The sequence below is a fragment of the Arachis stenosperma genome, chromosome 3, assembly GCF_014773155.1.
Source record: "Arachis stenosperma cultivar V10309 chromosome 3, arast.V10309.gnm1.PFL2, whole genome shotgun sequence".
In the NCBI taxonomy this organism is placed as follows: domain Eukaryota; kingdom Viridiplantae; phylum Streptophyta; class Magnoliopsida; order Fabales; family Fabaceae; genus Arachis; species Arachis stenosperma.
This window is the reverse complement of record NC_080379.1, coordinates 6527350-6546030: the sequence shown is the minus strand read 5'-3', so window position 1 is coordinate 6546030 and position 18681 is coordinate 6527350. Positions and strand designations below refer to the sequence as shown.

Here is an 18681-nt window from a genome sequence, read left to right as displayed (position 1 = left end):
TATTGAAAAATGAGGTTATAAATTGTGTTGCATTATAGACTAAGGAAAGGACTGAACGGCGGTTTGAAGAGTACAAGGATATGAGTATGATGTATATTCCTGTGGTTTGCGGCAGGGCACGAGGATGGTTCTCATGGAGGCTTTATGCTATGATAGTGATGTGATTTAGTATTATTCAGTTTCCTGTTCATTGATTGGTATCTTTGCTTTAGCTTTGTGTTGTTTTGTATTCTGTTCTTGGACTTGTTTGGTCTCACGTCCCTGTTCTTGGGAGTTTGTAAGTGTCATTCATATAAGAATTTGTAATTATTAGACAAGTTAGGTATGATCGTGAATTTGTTGATGGTCAATATGTGAAAGTGCAATTTGTTATTTGTTATCATCATAATAAGGAGTTATCGTTGAGAATGAGAATGGGTGGCTATTACAATATGGATCTCTCTATCTTGAGCTAATTAAGAAAGCGAACCACAACTATATAGGAGTGCAACTGCTGAGTGCTGAGGAGGGCATGGAATAATTGCTCGAATGTATTTTGAGTTAGAGAGAAAAAAAAAACTCAAAATTTGTTTTATTTAAGATTTATTAATTGTTATAATAATTAATAAATATTAAATAAGATAAATTTAAGCTATTTTTGATTGATTTTATTTTATTATTGAATATTTCTATTTGGCTTATTGCCTTTTATATGAGGGCAGTTTGGTGTGTTTTGGGTATTGGGGGGTATTTTGGTGTAATTGTTGGGACTTGTTAAAAATTTATGATCTATAATTTATTTTTTAGGACAATATTAAAAGGGATAAATTACGAATCAAATAATGTTTTTTCTTCATTTGATTAAATAGATCCACTCGACATACTTGATGCTATTTTAATTACCCTAAACGAGTCAGTTACAACGAAGAGAAAATATTTTGGATTTAGAACATATATTATAAATATTTAAAGAATCACTATAGATGTATTTAATTTGTTGTATTTCCCGTTTAATCAAATTTTTTTATTGAAAAATCTAACTACATAACCAACAAAAAGATAAAAAAATATATAAATCTCATTTATATTCCTTTTCTAATTGTAATATTGTCGATTATGTTACGTGTATACCAAAATCAGCCACTAAAATTAGTCATTACTATAAAATATATATTAGAATATAAATACACATTGAAAATAAATTAAATCATATATATTTATGTACAAATATATTGATGACTGATTTTGGTATACCAATAATATTTTAAATACTTATATGGCATATTTTATCACACAAGCTCTACCAATGTCAACTAAATTCGTAATGTATAGAAAATCACAGTATATTTTATACTAATCTTATTTTTTCAAATGGTAATTAAATAATATAATCTCATCTAAACTATCATCACCATTTACTTCAACAACAATCTAGGAATAATCTAATCGAATAAATATGATGAAAATGCTTAAAATAAAAAAAATATCCGACTAACATCTTCGTTTTTGAAACATGCATGCCACATGAGCAATGCCATCTAACCGAAAGAATGAATCTAGCTAACTGGATGCATGTTTCAGTGTCTTGGTGAAGATAAATTGCTACCACCTTTAGGGTTTTAGTGAGTATTGTTGCACGCTTCTACATTTAGTGTGTGTTTGAATTGTGGTTGGTTAAACTGTAGTTTGAATAAAAGTGATTTTATAAAATTGATTTTAGATAGAAGTAAGTTTGTGTCAATATGATTTATGTTTGGCAACTCTTTACTGAAAATTGATTTTGATAAAATAAATATTGTTTGGATAATATTAGTTAAAATCACTTTTAAATAAATAATTACTTAAAAGGACATGACATTAAATTATAATATTATTTTATATACATGTTTAATTTTTATTTATATTTTTTTCTTATATATTTTTTATATAATATATTTTTAATACTCTTTTTTAGTACATTATAATTTTTAATTATTATTATTTATGATTAATTTTTTTATTTAATTTATTTTACCTAATGGGATTAATAAATTCTATTATAAAAAGATAATAATAAATACAATACACAAAAATTATAACTATAAAAATATATAATGTCAAATAAAAAAATTAATAAAAAATATAAATAATAAATAATAAAAAAAATTCATACAGAGAGAAATGATAAGAATTCTATAAATAATGCAATAATATGTATAAAGGATGGATCCCGCTAGGGAGACAATGGACTATTTGTACAATGTATACAATGGGTTATTTAGTTACAAAATGAACATCCTCCATACTATCTAGAATAACCATCCGAGTACTAGGGATAATAAACATCTTCCCAAAAGATTAAATCGAACTTTTGACCTTTTGGATCTAGCGCTCTAATACCATATCATGATACCACTCATTCCAAAAACTTCAGTTGATGGAAAAAGGTAACACTAATAATTATATCTTTAATACTCCATAAACCTCCATTGTACCCATTGTACAAGTATTCCATTGGCTCCTCATACTTTCCCATAAATGATAAGGTTGGTAAAAGAAAAATAAATATTAAAGGTATTGGCTAAAAGCACATTAGTGCAACGGAAAAACTAGAAATTATTGCTTCTTATAAACGTGATTTTATGAACAAAATCACTTTTACGTTTCTAAAGAAGAAAATTAGTCAAACAAAAAAATTAAGCTTTCAAAAAGTTTTAACATGCTTTTTTCCTTCAAACGTCATTACCAAACACATTCTTAGTTGTATTTGTATGGCCTTTTATGCTAAATCATGGTGTGTCGTCTTTAATTAATAGGCTAATACCCAATAATCTGTGCTCCATAGCCCACGGTTTCATATACAGGGTAATCCGTTAAAACAATAAAGGCCAATTCTATGTTGCCTATAAGTTTTTGTTTAAATGTTGTTTAACTTATTTTTTATAGTAAATTTTGATTTTTTAAAAATTAATTATTTTTATACTTTTTAAATGAAATAATAATTTTTAACCCTTTTTAGTAAATAGGCACCACATTATAGACACCATAGCATTCACCAACAATAAAATATCAGAGTACCAAAATCTTGTAAGTGACAACTATGTATCTGTAGTAATTTATATAAGGCCAATTTTATGGTGTTTTTTGTTTGGTACCTAATTTTTGCCTAAGTTACTTTTTTTAGTAACTTTAAAATATTTAAATTTTTTTAACTTTTATACTTTTAAATTTAAAATTAATTATTACCTATTTTAATAATTAGACAATACTTTTTAGGCACCATAGTAAATACTTTTGTATAAATAAGAAGAGGATAAATTTATAATAAAAAATCTTTTGGAATAATTTAAAAAGTTTGTTGTCTAATAATTATTTTATATACTTAAAAAACCTAAATTTCGCCATCTCATTTATTAACTTTCGTTAATAAACACAAATGAAACTTATTATGTGGGTTGTGACTTGCGAGAGGCCAGTTTCAACTAATGATTTATTTTAAGCATGTTTTTGCAGCATTGATGCCTATAATAATGGAGCAGGCAAAAGTTGGAATGTGTCACTATTTTATTAAAGTTCGACATGTGTTGGAATAACATTTTGGATATTATTTAGATTAGAATTTATACTTAAATTTAAATTAGATAATTATTTTTGTGATTTTATTTTTAGAGTAAAGTATCGTTTTTGTCCCTAACGTTTGGGGTAAGTCTCAAAGTTGTCCCTAACGTTTCAATTGTCCTATTTAAGTCCCTAACGTTTCAAAATTGACTCAATGTTGTCCTGTCGTTAGGGATCCGTTAATAGAATTAACGGCGGGACAAAATTGAGACAATTTTAAAACGTTGGGGACAAAAACGATACATAGAAATAAATTTTAATTTTATCCTTCAATAATTAATTTTTACTGTACATAATATTCAATCGTTTTTAAATTCAGTTAATCACATTACTTTTATTTAATAAATTAATTTTGTTATAATTTTATTCTTAAAGTAATGTAATTTTTTTTATAAATAAATAAATTTTACACTTTCATTCTAAATAATGTAATTTTACTTTCATTATTTAATCACTTACTTATAATTTTTAATAATTTTACACTTCATTCTAAATAAATTAATTTTTTTATATTACATTTAAAGTAATGTAATTTTTTTTATAAATAAATAACTTTTACACTTTCATTCTAAATAATATAATTTTACTTTCATTACTTATCACATTACTTATATTTTTTTTTAATTTTACACTTTCATTCTAAATAAATAAATTTTTTATATTTTATGCTTAAGTATTGGTAATTCTTTTATAAATAAATAAATTTTATACTTTCATTCTAAATAATGTAATTTTACTTTCATTACTTAATCACATTACTTATAATTTTTTTTTATAATTTTACACTTTCATTCAAAATAAATTAATTTTTTTTACTTTTACTCTTTCATTCTAAATAATGTAATTTTACTTTCATTACTCATCACATTACTTATATTTTTATAATTTTACACTTTCATTCTATTCATATTACATTATTTATTTAGAATAAAAGTGTAAAATTTATTTATTTATAAAAAAATTACATTACTTTAAGTATAAAATAAAAAAAAATTTATTTAGAATAAAAGTGATGTGATTAAGTGTAAATGTGATTAAAAATAATTGAATACTATGTATAGTAAAAAATTATTATTATTGAAGAATAAAATTAAAATTTATTTCTATGTATCATTTTTGTCCCCAACGTTTTCGTCCTATTTAAGTCCCTAACGTTTCAAAATCGTTTCAATTTTGTCCCGCCGTCAATTTTATTAACGGATCCCTAACGGTAGGACAACATTGAGTCAATTTTGAAACGTTGGGGACTTAAATAGGACGATTGAAACGTTAGAGACAACTTTGAGACTTACCCCAAACGTTGGGGACAAAAACGATATTTTACTCTTATTTTTATTTGTTTTACATCTATAAATAAGTGGTACTTTTTATTTATTATATGCGATACACACTAAATACATAGTAAATATACAGATCCTTTTTCTAACATGGTATAATATGTTAGTTAAAGGATTAAATAAGATTTTAGTTTTTAAGGTATAAGTTAAAATTTTTTTTTGTTTTTAACATTTTTTTGTATATAAAATTGTCTCTAAAGTTTAACTTGGTTTTAAAATTGTCATTCGAACTAAAATACCCTTTTTCTTCTTCACCGAAATAATCAATTTCTATTCTTCTTTTTCTTTTTCTTCATCACAGCACCATCTTCTTTTTCTTTTTCTTCTTCTTTGTCACAGCATTAACAACAACAACGATAAAATCAAAAAACAGAACTAATGTAATAAACATAAAAAATAAAATAAAAAATAGAAATAGAAACAGTAGTAAAAAAATAAATCTGTATTTCAACTAGCAGCAACAACAAATTAAAAGAGAAGAAAAGAGAAATTATCACTATCTTTGCCAATTCCAAAAAACACAACAAAAATAGAAACAAAAGTAGAAGAATCAATGACAATAATGGAATCAAAAGCAAAAGAATAAAATCAGGATGAACAACAACAATGAAATCAGATAAAAAATAATGTGATTAACAAAATCAACAAATCAACCATGTAATTAATAAATTAAAAGAAACAAAGGTGGAAGAATCAACGTAATTAACAAAATCAACAAATCATAAGCAGAATTAGAATTCTAGGGAAGAGCAATGGCGAGCGACTAAGAGCAGCGGTGACATGTGAGGAACGGTGGCGAGCTGGGAGTGGCGAGGAGCAGCGGCGAGCGGCGAGTGGCAAGGAGCAGCAGCAAATGGCGAGCTAGCGAGAAGGAGGAGCAGAAACAGCGATGCAACGGATGTCCTTCCTCGCCGATTTGCCGGCGTCGACGTCCATCCTCTCTCACCGGCGTCGTCACCACCTTCCCTTCCCCCGCCTTCTTCTTCTTCTCTTCCCCATCCCATGATTCTCTTTCTCTCTCTCAAGTCTCAACGTCCGTTCTTTTTCTCTTTTTTTTATATTTTATAATTTTTTCGTTAGGAATAATTTGATCCTAAATTTTAAAATTTAAGTAAAAAAGACAATTTTAAAATGCAAATAAATTTTAGAGACGATTTTATATGCAAAATAAAGTTGAGGATGAAAAAATTGTTTGACTTATACTTTAAAGATAAAAATCGTATTTAATTACCCTTATTTAAAAATATTTGGTAAACAATAAAAAATTAATTTAAAAAAAATTAAAATTATTTTATTCTATATTTTTAATTATTATCAGAATAATTGAACTAAACTTTGAATACTATCTCGCTAACATTAATTACGACATGTTAGTTATTATTATTTGTAGACTTCTAGCATTATACATCTTTCTAATTGCTAGGTAGTATTAGATGGTTTTTCGCATACAAAATTTTTTATGCCATAATCATAATTAAGATATTTTTTTGGTGACTAATTAAGATATAAACATATATTATGTTAAATATATTAAGTTATTTAATAATATCAATTATTATTTTTATATATATATATATATAAAGATATCTTTATATAAATAATTACGTTAACATTAATAACATTCAAGATATATGGCTGCTAAAAATTGTTCATTATTGAAAGTGAACTTCAGAGGTTACTACTAATATACCAAATAGAATAATTATCGCTTATTGAATATAGCTTCAATATAATATACCTATATGTTTGTATAATTTTATGAAAAAAAGATGTTATTATTAAAATAAGAATAATAGTATCCACTTTCTCTATTCATATATCCAATAGAAAAATATTATGTATATATATTTTTAATAAATTTAGTCTAGAGTTTTTTTGTCCATAATTAATATCATTCTTAATTTCATTTTCAAAATCATCTTTAGTTTTATAATAAATTTTTAAAATGATCTTTCTATATATTAAGAAACATAAATTTCTATATATTTTCTCCTGTGTTAAAATATATATTAAATAATAGGAGAAAAATAATTTTCTTTTCTATTTCTAAAATATACGCTCTCTTTTCATAAAAGAGTTTTTTTTTTTGAGTTGCTGCATGCACAAAGCGGGATTCGAACCCGACACTTGTTTAAGCGGACAAGTGAGTTGACTACTTGACCAACCTAAATTGATTAAAAAATTAAATAAATGGACTCTTTTCATACAAGAGGTAATATAACATACATTTTAGTTTATTTGACTAAAATACTCTTCAATTTAATAATTATAATCATATATACAAATTAAATAAGTAATAATTATTTGATAATTTTTAAAATAACATAATATATATTTATTAATTACGGTAATAAATTTAATTTATTTTCTAATATTTTAACTTATTAAAAATATATTATTATCATAAAAAAATAATAATATAAAAATATATAAGTATTATTACTCTAATATGTTTTTAAAATTTTAAATTAAGTATTTTTATAATAAGTAAAAATATTGTATATTATGTAATAGTATATATATATAGACACCGTTGAAGTGATAAATTTTATTTATGTTAAATATTTGACCATTAATCATGAAATATGTGAAAAATTTTAAATTAAATATTTTTGTAACAAGTAAAACGTACACACTCTGATCTTATCTTATAAAAATTAAATAACATATATTTTAGTAAATTTGACGAAGATACCCTTTAATAATTATTATAATTATATATAATAGTAATATAAAATATATTACTATTATAAAGAGTAAAATATATTTTTTATTTTTATAATTTGTTAAAAAATTTAAAAATATTTTAAGTTTTATGTTATTTTAATTTTATTTTAAAAATTTTTAATTTATATAAAATATATTTCTGACAGCTAAATTTTCAAAAAGTTTAGGATCAATTTAATAATAATACATGACATTTATGTCTAATTTGATTGTATTAAAGGTTATTCTTCTAAAATTATTGCTAAATTTATCCTAAATTTTTCGAAAAAATTAGCCGCTAGGAATATATTTAATGCAAAGCGAAAATTTTTGGGATAAAATTAAAACAACATAAAACTTAGAAATATTTTAAAACTTTTTAACAAACTTTAAGAACAAAAAATATATTTTACTCTTTATTATAATAATATATTTTATGTTCTGGACCCGATCCTTGGATCCTCCATCGGAGCAGCTACAACCCGGTTATCCGAGCCACCATCGTAGCCCAAACCGACCCGCTATCCATAAAATATTAACCAACATTTAAATTCAAACTTTATCTTATCCGACAAGATAAGATAAGATAACAACTTTAAACTATAAAAAGGAGCCAAAAGTTATACGTTACATATTCCTAACTTTCACTTATACCTCTCAGATCTATTTTGACTTGAACGTTGGAATGTCTTTGTAGGTACCACTCCCTGCCGCTCCAGAAATATAATTCTCTCATAGTGTCACCACCTTGACTGACGAATCCTAAATTTATCTCACAATTCGTACCAACGAAGTCTTGTACATTTTATATTATTATTATTATTACTAATATATATCATTACAATAATTATTAAAAAGTATCTTAGTCAAATTTACTAAAGTATATGTTATTTAATTTTGAATAAAGTATCGTTTTAGTTTCTGACGTTTGGAATAAATTCTAAAGTTATTTCTAACGTTTAAATCGTCCTATTTAAGTTCTTGATGTTTTAAAATTCTCTCAATGTTGTCCTACCGTTAGTGATCTATTGATAGAATTGATGGTGGGACAAAATTGAGACAATTTTAAAATATTAGCGACTTAAATAGAACGAAAATATTGGAGATAAAAACAATACATTACCAATTCAAGATTTTTACTCATAATAAATACTTGTAGAATGACTAGTAGTTAACTTTCGAAAAAAAAGTATATGATATATAATGAAGTATAAATTATACCTTTTTGAAATAAAATTTAATTTTATCATTCAATAATATTAATTTTTTTATAGTACATAATTATTCAATTATTTTTTAATCACATCTAAGTAAATTAAGTAAATTTATCTTTTTTCTAATTTTACTCCTAAAAATTCTTACTCATCATAAATTTTTTATAGAATGACTAGTGCATAAACTTTCAGAAAAGAGAAAAAGAGCAAAGTACATATACAATAGAATATAAATGATACCTTTTTAATTAAGAGAAAAATTAAAAAATAAATTAAATAATTATCTATACTAAAAAAATTAAAATTATTAAAGAAAAAAATTAATAAAATTTATTTAAAAGTTAAAAATAAAATTTAATTAAATTAAACATTAAAGGCGTTGGGTATATTAAAGAGTAAAAGGTATAATTTATAATTTATTATATATGTATCATGCTCTTTTTTTCTCTAAACGTTTATATACTAGCCATTTTATAAATATGAGTAAAAATCTTGAATTTGTAATATAATTCATTTCATTAAAATTTATTGTCATTTTATTTGATTTGATAATTCTTCTAAGAGTAATATATCATTTTTATCTCTAACGTTTCTGTCCTATTTAAATTTCTAACGTTTCAAAATTATCTCAATTTCGTCCCACCGTTAATTCTGTTAATAGATTACTAACGGCAGGACAATATTGAGACGATTTTAAAATGTTAAAAACTTAAATAGGATGATTTAAATGTTAGGGACAATTTTAAAACTTACCCTTAACATTACGAACAAAAACGATACTTTATTCTTTAATTTGTATAGAATAAAAGTGTGTATGTTTCAAAAATAAAATGTATTGTGTATAACAAAAAATTATATATAAATACATATATTATTTAATTTATTTTTAATATATATTTTATATTAATAATTAATTTAGTGATTAATTTTTAATATAATATAATTAAAATATGAGAAAGTATAGGGAGTCAATGGCCTAAGCGTACAATGTATACAATGGAGGTTTAGGAAGTATTAGAAATATGACCATTAGTGTTATATTGTCCTATCAGGTTACGCTTTTGGGATGAGTGGGTTCATAACATGGTATTAGAGTTCTAGATCCAAAAGGTCAAAGATTTAATCTCTGTGAACTCCAAAATCAACTTAAGTTTTTGGGATGAGTGATTTTATGACATGAGATGTTTATTATCCCTGGTATCCGGATGGTTATTCTGGATAGTATGGGTGATGTTCATTTTATTCATGGACCAAAGATTTAACACATTATACACATTGTACATTTAGATCATTGGCTCCCTAACACTACCCTTAAAATATACTCCCAAGTCCCAATAACCCACCCCCTCATAGTGACCGTCAACCCCCAACTCCCAACAGTAAAACCCTTCTTTTGGAGCTTTGGTGAAACTTTATGTACACGGATTTAGCACTCAGAATCCGACCATGATATGCAGGAAACCATCTTTCCACTTCACATGACAAAGTATCACATATTTTATATTTACATATATGTCAATACATACATTATTCACGTGGGTACTTAAAAGTGCGTGTACGTAGAACCTGAAAATGCAAATTAGAGAAAACCCACCGTTGGGGAGTTTTTTAATTTTGATATGGGAGAGGTGTAGGTGTTTTTCAAAGTTATGGGAGTTTGGGGTGTTTGACGGAGTTGTGACGGCGCCGTGAAAGAAATCGGTGGCACCGATTGGGGGGAAGGAAATCGGTGGGACCGATTTCTGGGAAAGGGAGGTCTGAAATCGGTGGCACCGATTGGTGACCCCTTGCCACACGTCGCACATGCAGCTGGCTCCCCTGGTGTGGCCCGTGACCCTTATCTGTATTTCCCCTATACCCCTCTCTCTTTCACACGGTACAATACTCTCTTTTTCACTCTCAACTTTCCCTTTCTTGTTCCTCTCAACCCCACTCCTCAACCCCACTCCTTCACCATTGTTGGACCACTGAAGCTCAGGAAAGGGTAAAATAAAAATGTCAAAAAAAAAGGAAAACTAAGGAAGTAAATCAACCGGAGCTTCATATTGTTAACTATCTTGGAGATCCAAATCATGTAAGTTTTTTTTTTAATAATTTTATTTAATGATAATGATAGTGATAATTTTTGATTTTATTAACAGTATATATTGTAATGAAATGACACTAAGTAGAATTTAGAAATTAAACATATATGTATGTATTTTATTATTAAGTGGTTAGAAATAAAAATAAAAATAGGAATAAATCTTGTATGTATGTATGTATGGAGATGAGATGAATGTTTGTTTAGGGTGATGAAGATGAAGCTCTGGATCATGTATATTATTTTAAAAAAAAAAGAAATGTTTGAGAAAAAAATAGTAAATGAAAAAAAAAAAATCTGTACATAATAAATTGGAATAGGGAGATATTGTTATATTGTTGTTATCATTTTCAGTATTAGTAATCGAATTTTAATTTTTTTAAATCATTGAATTAATATAACATTTTATTTAAGAGCCGATTATTCAAAATGGGTGATTCTACGTGACTAAATAATTTTGATAATTAAGTTTAACTAAATTAATTTAATAATTTACTGATACAATATAACTTAATTGAAAAAAGGAAGAGATGCATATATAAAAAGAAGAAAAAATAATATGATTAAACTTAGTTATAAACCAATCATGCTACGTTAATTAAGGTATTAGTAAATAATAACTAACTATTAGTTGAGTTACAAATAAGTTATTAAAGATATATAAAATTAGATGAAAAAATATTTAAAATTAAAAAAATATATTTAAAATCAAATATAAACAAATTTCTAAAATTATTATTGTAAAAAGAATATTCAAAATCTAACAAAAAAATATTTAAAATCTAAACATAATAAAAATGCTTTTAATTATGATAAAAAAATCATTTTTGCAGGTTTCTTATACTTGAATTTTAAATATTTAAAGTTTAGATGTTTCAGATATTTTTTCTGAAATTGTACAATAAAAATAAATTAAAAAATATTAAAATAAAGACATCATTTTAAATATTTTTTATATCCAAATTTTGGATGTTTATATTTTAGATGTAGATGTTTTTTTTCTAAGAATGTATCCATCGTTATTGTCAATGCGTCCACATGGTGTTTTATTATCCATCACTGATCATTCTTTTGTCTTACCATTTAAAAGAAACATCCAAAAAAGCACGACAGGTAACATCTAAAATTATTTTGAAAAGAAAATACAAATAAAACATAGCAAAACAAAACCTCCGAAACTTAATAAAAATTATAAAATATTAAAAATTTTAAAATTATTGAAAAAAGAACATCCGAAATTTAATAAAAAAAAAATCTAAAATTAAATTAAAAAATATCTAAAATTATTTTAGAAATATTCAAAACCTAATAAAATAAAAATCTAAAATTATTAAAAAAATATTCAAAACATAATAAAAGAATGTTTTAAAATATAAAAAAGAAACATTTGAAAATTAATTTAAAAATTTATTAAAAATCTAAAAAAAATCTAAAACAAACAAACGTTCAAAACCTATAAAAAAATCTAAAATTATTAAAAATAATAATTCAAAACTTAAAAAGGAGAAGAAAAAGAGCACGGAAATTATTTCGAAGAACAAGAAGATAAGAAATAGTGGTAAGAAGCAGCGAAAAACATTATAATAGAATTGATTTTCTATATTTTTTCGTTACTAAAATATCTTCTTCAAATAATATTTTTCGTACATATATTTTTTACAATCATTATAAAAAAAATAAATAATAAAATATAAAATATAAATATTTTTAAATCCACACGTTTAAGTATGGAATTGATTTTATTTATTTTTTTAGGTAATTATTTAAAAAAATGGTAAAAATATTTTTTTATAAAAATATTTTATTTAAAAGTGTTACTTATTTATTTAGTTACACTTTATTTAAAGACAACACTTTTATAAATATTAAAATCTAACTTTTTATCTTATATAGTATTATCTTCATCATTAGAAAGCATCATGGACCTGTATAAATGTATGATCAAAGAAACCACATCATGCATATATCACACGTCACTCAAAACAAGACCTCCAAATAAGGCCAAATCTTGATGGAATTCTTTGACTTTATTCTTATTTTTGTAGCCATTGCCTCATTCTTATTCATCCACACTTGGAGGTCTAATAGAAAAAATCCCATAATTAATTTGCGCTTCTTTGGTATGCTACCATCAGTTTTATGTAATCTTTCCAATATCCATGATCACGCAACAACCACTTTGAAGCAATGTGGAGGTACTTTTTTGTTCAAAGGTCCCTGGTTCACAAACCTCAACTATCTCATCACCAGTGATCCTATGAATGTGCACCACATTACTAGCAAGAACTTTGACAACTACATCAAAGGCTCTGAGTATTATGAGATCTTTGAAATACTCGGAGATGGCATCTTTAACACTGATTCTCACAAATGGAAGCATAGCAGGAACATACTTCATTCATTATTCAGACAAAACTCGTTTGAGAGTTTAGTTGTGAAAACCATTCATAAGAAGCTCCACAGTTGCCTAGTTCCACTTCTCAATGATGTATCAGAATCAGGAACTGTTGTGGATTTGCAAGACATCTTTCAGAGAATCAGTTTTGACAACATCTGCTCCATAGTGTTGGGCTTTGATCCTAAATCCCTTCCTAACAAGCTCATCGAGTTCCCGGAAGTTCCTTTCGAGAAAGCTTTCAACATGGCGGAGGATGCAATATTCTACAGACACATTGTCCCAAGGTTTTTATGGAAGCTTCAGAAATGGCTCCAAATTGGACGAGGGAAGACCTATACTGAATGTGAAAAGATAGTTGACCAATTCTTGCATCAGTGCATATCATCCACATTCCAAGAACAAAGCAAAGTCAAGTGCACCAAAGATGATGATGAACCAACATTTAACATGCTCAAAGCTCTTGTGGAGGAAAGTGGAATGGAACAAATAGATCGCAAGTTTCTAAGAGACAATGCATTGACTCTGTTAGTAGCTGGAAGGGATACAATTAGTTCAAGTCTCAGTTGGTTTTTCTGGCTAGTTTCAACCCACCCTGTTGTTGAAGCCAAGATCCTTGAAGAAATGAGAGCAAACTTTATAACCAAAGAAGAATATTGGCTCATCACTTCAAGGGTAGAAAATCTTAACAAGCTAGTTTACCTGCATGGAGCTATGTGTGAAGCATTGAGACTTTTTCCTCCAGTTCCTTTCGAGCACAAATCTGCAGTTAAATCTGATATACTCCCTAGTGGACATCGTGTTAATGCAAATAGTATGGTAATTTACTCTCTATATTCAATGGGAAGAATGGAACAAACATGGGGAGAAGATTGCTTGGAGTTCAAGCCAGAAAGGTGGGTTTCTGAAAAGGGAAGCATCATACACATACCATCTTACAAGTTCATAGCTTTCAATGCAGGACCAAGAAGTTGTTTGGGTAAAAATATAACCTTTATTCAGATGAAGATCATGGCCATTGCTTTGCTGTGCAATTTTCAGTTTGAGGTGGTGGAAGGGCATAATAATGTGTGTCCATGTGTTTCTGTTGTGCTTCACATGAAACATGGCTTGAAGGTCAAGGTTACTAAAAGAGGCATTATTAATTAGATTTAGGGGCATCTTCTATAATCTATATGATAGGATTCCATTATTGTACGAACATTATATATCATCTTGTCATGTGTATAAGGTAATTAAGTGAAGAAGTAAAAAGCATATCGTCAGCTGATGTATTTATTTTCATCATCTTCACAGAGTTTGTATTTGTTATTGATATATATATGTCACGTCTCTGGGAACACATCTTTCCAAATTAAATACTGAATAAAAATTTAATTTCCTTTTAATTTTTTTTGGGTGAATTTTTTGTTAATTCAGTTTTAACCACAACATATTTTTGTGTTTCAATAACAATTTTACTGTCATTGACAAAGTTAAACCGAGAGTCAAGCGACCTCCAACTCTCCAAGTGTCAGCCACCTGTTGGTTCTGAGTTTAGCGATTGTAACCATTGAACCTTAACTGCCACTATAGAGTATAGACGGCACCATATATGCCATCTATTTGTGTTGGTAGAATATATAAACGAGAGATTTTAGCCTAGATTAAGATTGCCTTGGACATCATATTTTAATCCAAAATTTTAAATTAACGAGTTTATGGGTCTTTTATATTATATATCTTTTACTTAATCCATTTTCAACTGTTGTAAGACTTCATTTCTTATTCTTTATATTTTAACATTTTGTTATGGTAAAATTTTCTATATTTGGATATATATAACAGTTTAGAATATGTAATTTTGTTTATAGAATATTTAATCTAGAGGAATGCTAGGGGGCAGCAACTTTGGTGATTTGTAGCCATCAAATAACCATCAAGATAGTTTTAATGGTATGAGATTAGTGTGATATTTCATCCAATGACTCACTTTTTATTGCTGGTTACATGCTAGCCAGAATTTAATAAAATTGCTGGCCCCTAGACTTTTCCTTAAAAAAGCGTGGAAATAAGATCAAGCAAGACATATGTCATACTTTAAAGGGTCGTTATAAAGTCCCACCAGAAGCTATTTTTTAGAAAGAAAAAAAGTTCAAGCACACACAATTTTAATTTATATTCGTCAATATTTTTAGTTATCATTCTAATATTTTTAGATTAATAATTTAGGTCACCAAGTCATTACTCCCATTTTTATGAGAGAATAATATTAACCAAAATAAAAATATTTACAAATTGAACCTCACTATTTTAATTTTGAAAAAAAAACTAATAATTAAAATTTTGCCTTTCTAACTTTTCTTTTACACATTTTTTCAATCCTTTAATCACAATTTCAGAAATGAGACAGTTTGCTAAAATTTTTTTCACTAATATTCATGTTCTTGTCTCATTTCTACAGTTATTACTATCGTTGTTGCTGCCTGTACTCAGCACCGCCACTACAACACCATACTTTTTACACTACAAAAAACACCGTTAAAATTAATAGCCAAATCGACAGCTTTGCCATCAATAATATTAAAAATCGACGATAAAATTGACGATTTTAGCTATCGCTTTAAAACGTGTCGATTTTTCAAAAAACTAATAAAATCGACGGCTTTTCATGCTGTTGATAAACGTTCAATAAAATCGACAACTACTGTGTCGATAATATATGTAAACTCCGTTAAATTAGTAAATAATTAGTCAATAAATTAAATTCTAATAAAAAAATTAGAAATATGAATATTATATTAAATTAGGATAGAGCTAATTAAAACGAGAATTTTAACACTAATTTTAAAGAATTTGACCCAAGGCCTAACCCACAACCCATTAACCAAATGAGCTTCAGCTCATTTCATCCCAAATCAAGGAAACACATTCCTGGAAAGGGAGAGCAAGGAAGAAATGTTCCAAACCCTTTAATCCATTCTAACCTCTATAACTTCCCGCTCCGAGTTTCGATCGCCGCATCGTTTGTGGTCACGCGACCACCGCGTCGAACTCTACGATTCTACCAAAATAATTTCATAGGTAAGCCACTTTATCATCCCAGTTCTTTTACCCCCTAAATTTCAAAAATCTTGAATATCCATGTTGAGATTTTGTTGAATTTGGTACTTTAGGTTCGATCTAGCTTGCGAGGATTAGTGGACTTGGTTTGATTGGTTTGTGGATACGGTAAGAATCACTAATCCTAGTTAATTTCTTGGTTTTAGTGTGTTGGATATTGAAATTGAGTGTGTATGTGATATATATGCATTAGGATATTGGGAGACCTTGCATTAGAGATTTTGAACTTTGAGGGTTGTGTTTGGTGTCTTGGTAGTGTCTCAGAAAATACATGAAAATCGGCCAAAGTATGGTTTAGATTTTGCGTATTTAATATATAATATTCTATGAAATTTTAGGCTAGAGGATTATAGGATAGGTTGGAATGATTAAGCATGTTGAATGTTAGTGTTTGTGATAATGATTGCCGACATAGATTGAGTATGTATTAGTGATTATAATTATGTTGAAATTAAAAGCCAAAGTGGTATTTGAACAAAGATTGGTTTGTTGGTAAGGTTGTTTGTGCATAATTGGTGGTTGTTTATAGTCTTAATATTTAAAGTGAGAATTTAGGTGTAAAATAATTGTGTAATGTAGATGTATAATGGATGATAGATGGGTGTAGAATTATGTTGATGTGATATTGCATGTTGAGGACTGATTTTTAAGTGTGGAATGGTTGATACTTGTATGTAAATCAATGAAATAGGGGTTGGAAGATTTTTGTAAAAAATTAGATTTTGGACGAACTTCGGCGAGCCATAACTTGGCTTCCAGACCTTCGAATGATTTCAAACTTGTTTTATATGAAAATTGGGTCTGTGAAGTTTACGCCATTTGAAGAAAGAACGAAAGTTCGGAGGGTAAAACTAAAAATTCTGCAGTATTCAGCACTTTGCTGATCCTGTTCAGTTTGCGTACGCGACCACTGCACGCGATGCGACCAAACTCTTCGGGTTTGGGTGCTTACGTACGCGACCACCTGCACGCGACGTGGCCAACCTCTTCGAGTTGGGATACTCGCGTACGCGAGCAAGGTTTTTCGCACGCTCACGCATACGCGTGTGGCCCCTATTCCAGGTAGGGATGGAAAAAGGCTGGGCAGCTTGCCAGGGGCCTGTTATAAAATAGGCACATGCTCATACTTTTATTAAAAGCCTTATTATGTTAATAGGCCAAGCGCAGGCTCACTAATTAGCCTTGTTGGCCTGTCAAGCCTGCTTGGGCCTGTTAATACATAATTACATATATAAATAATTTTTTATTATTAATAAAATTATGAGATATTTTAAATTTATTATATTTAATTATAAATAGTTTTGTATATTTTAAATACTTTAAAATTTAAATTTTTTTATAAATATTAAATATGTCATATTCCATATAAATAAGTTTATTAAAAAATAATTTTTTTAAATAATATTTTTATTTTTGTAAAAAAAATTTTATTAGGCCTTTTAACAAGCTTCACGCCATGCCAGGCTGAATAATATGCCAGGCTTAGTACTTAAAAAAAAGCCCTATAGCAGGCTACAAGCCAGGCTCAGGCCAATTGACTACATGACAGGTAGGGGTGTAAGTTACCGAACCGGACCGAAAATTATCACAGAACTGAACTGAATTTTACAACAACCGATTAGAAAACCGAAAAAATCGTTTTTTTTTGTTTTTTTGAACTAAATTGATCGGTTCGGTTCGGTTTTCGGTTGGCTCGGCAGAAACCGAACCGAACCGGACCGAACTGAAGAATGAGGGTTCAATGGTGTATTTTTACTAAGTTGCCCTTTAACCTAGGTATAAAAGGGCCACTTCAGCCACAACCCTAGCTTTCTTCTTCTCTTTTACGCGAATCAGTCAATCCACAAGACCACAACCCTAGCTTTCTTCTTCTCTTCCATGGTTCCACCTCCGATTCCTCCATGCTTGAGAGAAGGAGAGCCTGAGGGAGTCAGAGAGTGCTGTCCAGTGTCCACCATCAAGGAAGTCACCAGTTGTTGCTCAAAGGCGTTCATTCATCGCCGTCGCTGGGTTGCCATCGCAACAAAGCCAAAGCCGAGCAGCAATCCATCGCCGAGCAGCAATCCATTCACTGAGCAGCAGTCTGTCGCTGAGAAGCAGTTCATCGCCGAGCAGTAGTCCAGTCGCCAAGCAAGACTCCAGTGGCCGAGCAGTCCAACTCGAGCGACGAGCAGCACTCCTGTCACCAAGCCCTCTCCTGCAAAAAGCAACTCAACAATGTCTTCTTCGGAGGTTAGAGTTTGTGCTTGGTTATAATTTTTTTTACAG

General features: G+C 27.9%; 1 protein-coding gene across 1 annotated transcript; it reads left to right on the top strand.

Annotated features, from left to right (window-relative positions):
• Positions 1 to 12900: 12900 nt before the first annotated feature.
• On the top strand, positions 12901 to 14649 carry LOC130970550 (alkane hydroxylase MAH1-like). Its single transcript, XM_057896666.1, has one exon. It carries the CDS (start codon positions 12928 to 12930, stop codon positions 14458 to 14460), a length of 1533 nt encoding a protein of 510 aa, XP_057752649.1. The 5' UTR covers positions 12901 to 12927; the 3' UTR covers positions 14461 to 14649.
• Positions 14650 to 18681: the final 4032 nt, after the last annotated feature.

Bases quoted from the DNA above. Each gene is read 5' to 3' on its own strand.
- LOC130970550 (XM_057896666.1), top strand. From the start codon at position 12,928: ATGGAATTCTTTGACTTTATTCTTATTTTTGTAGCCATTGCCTCATTC.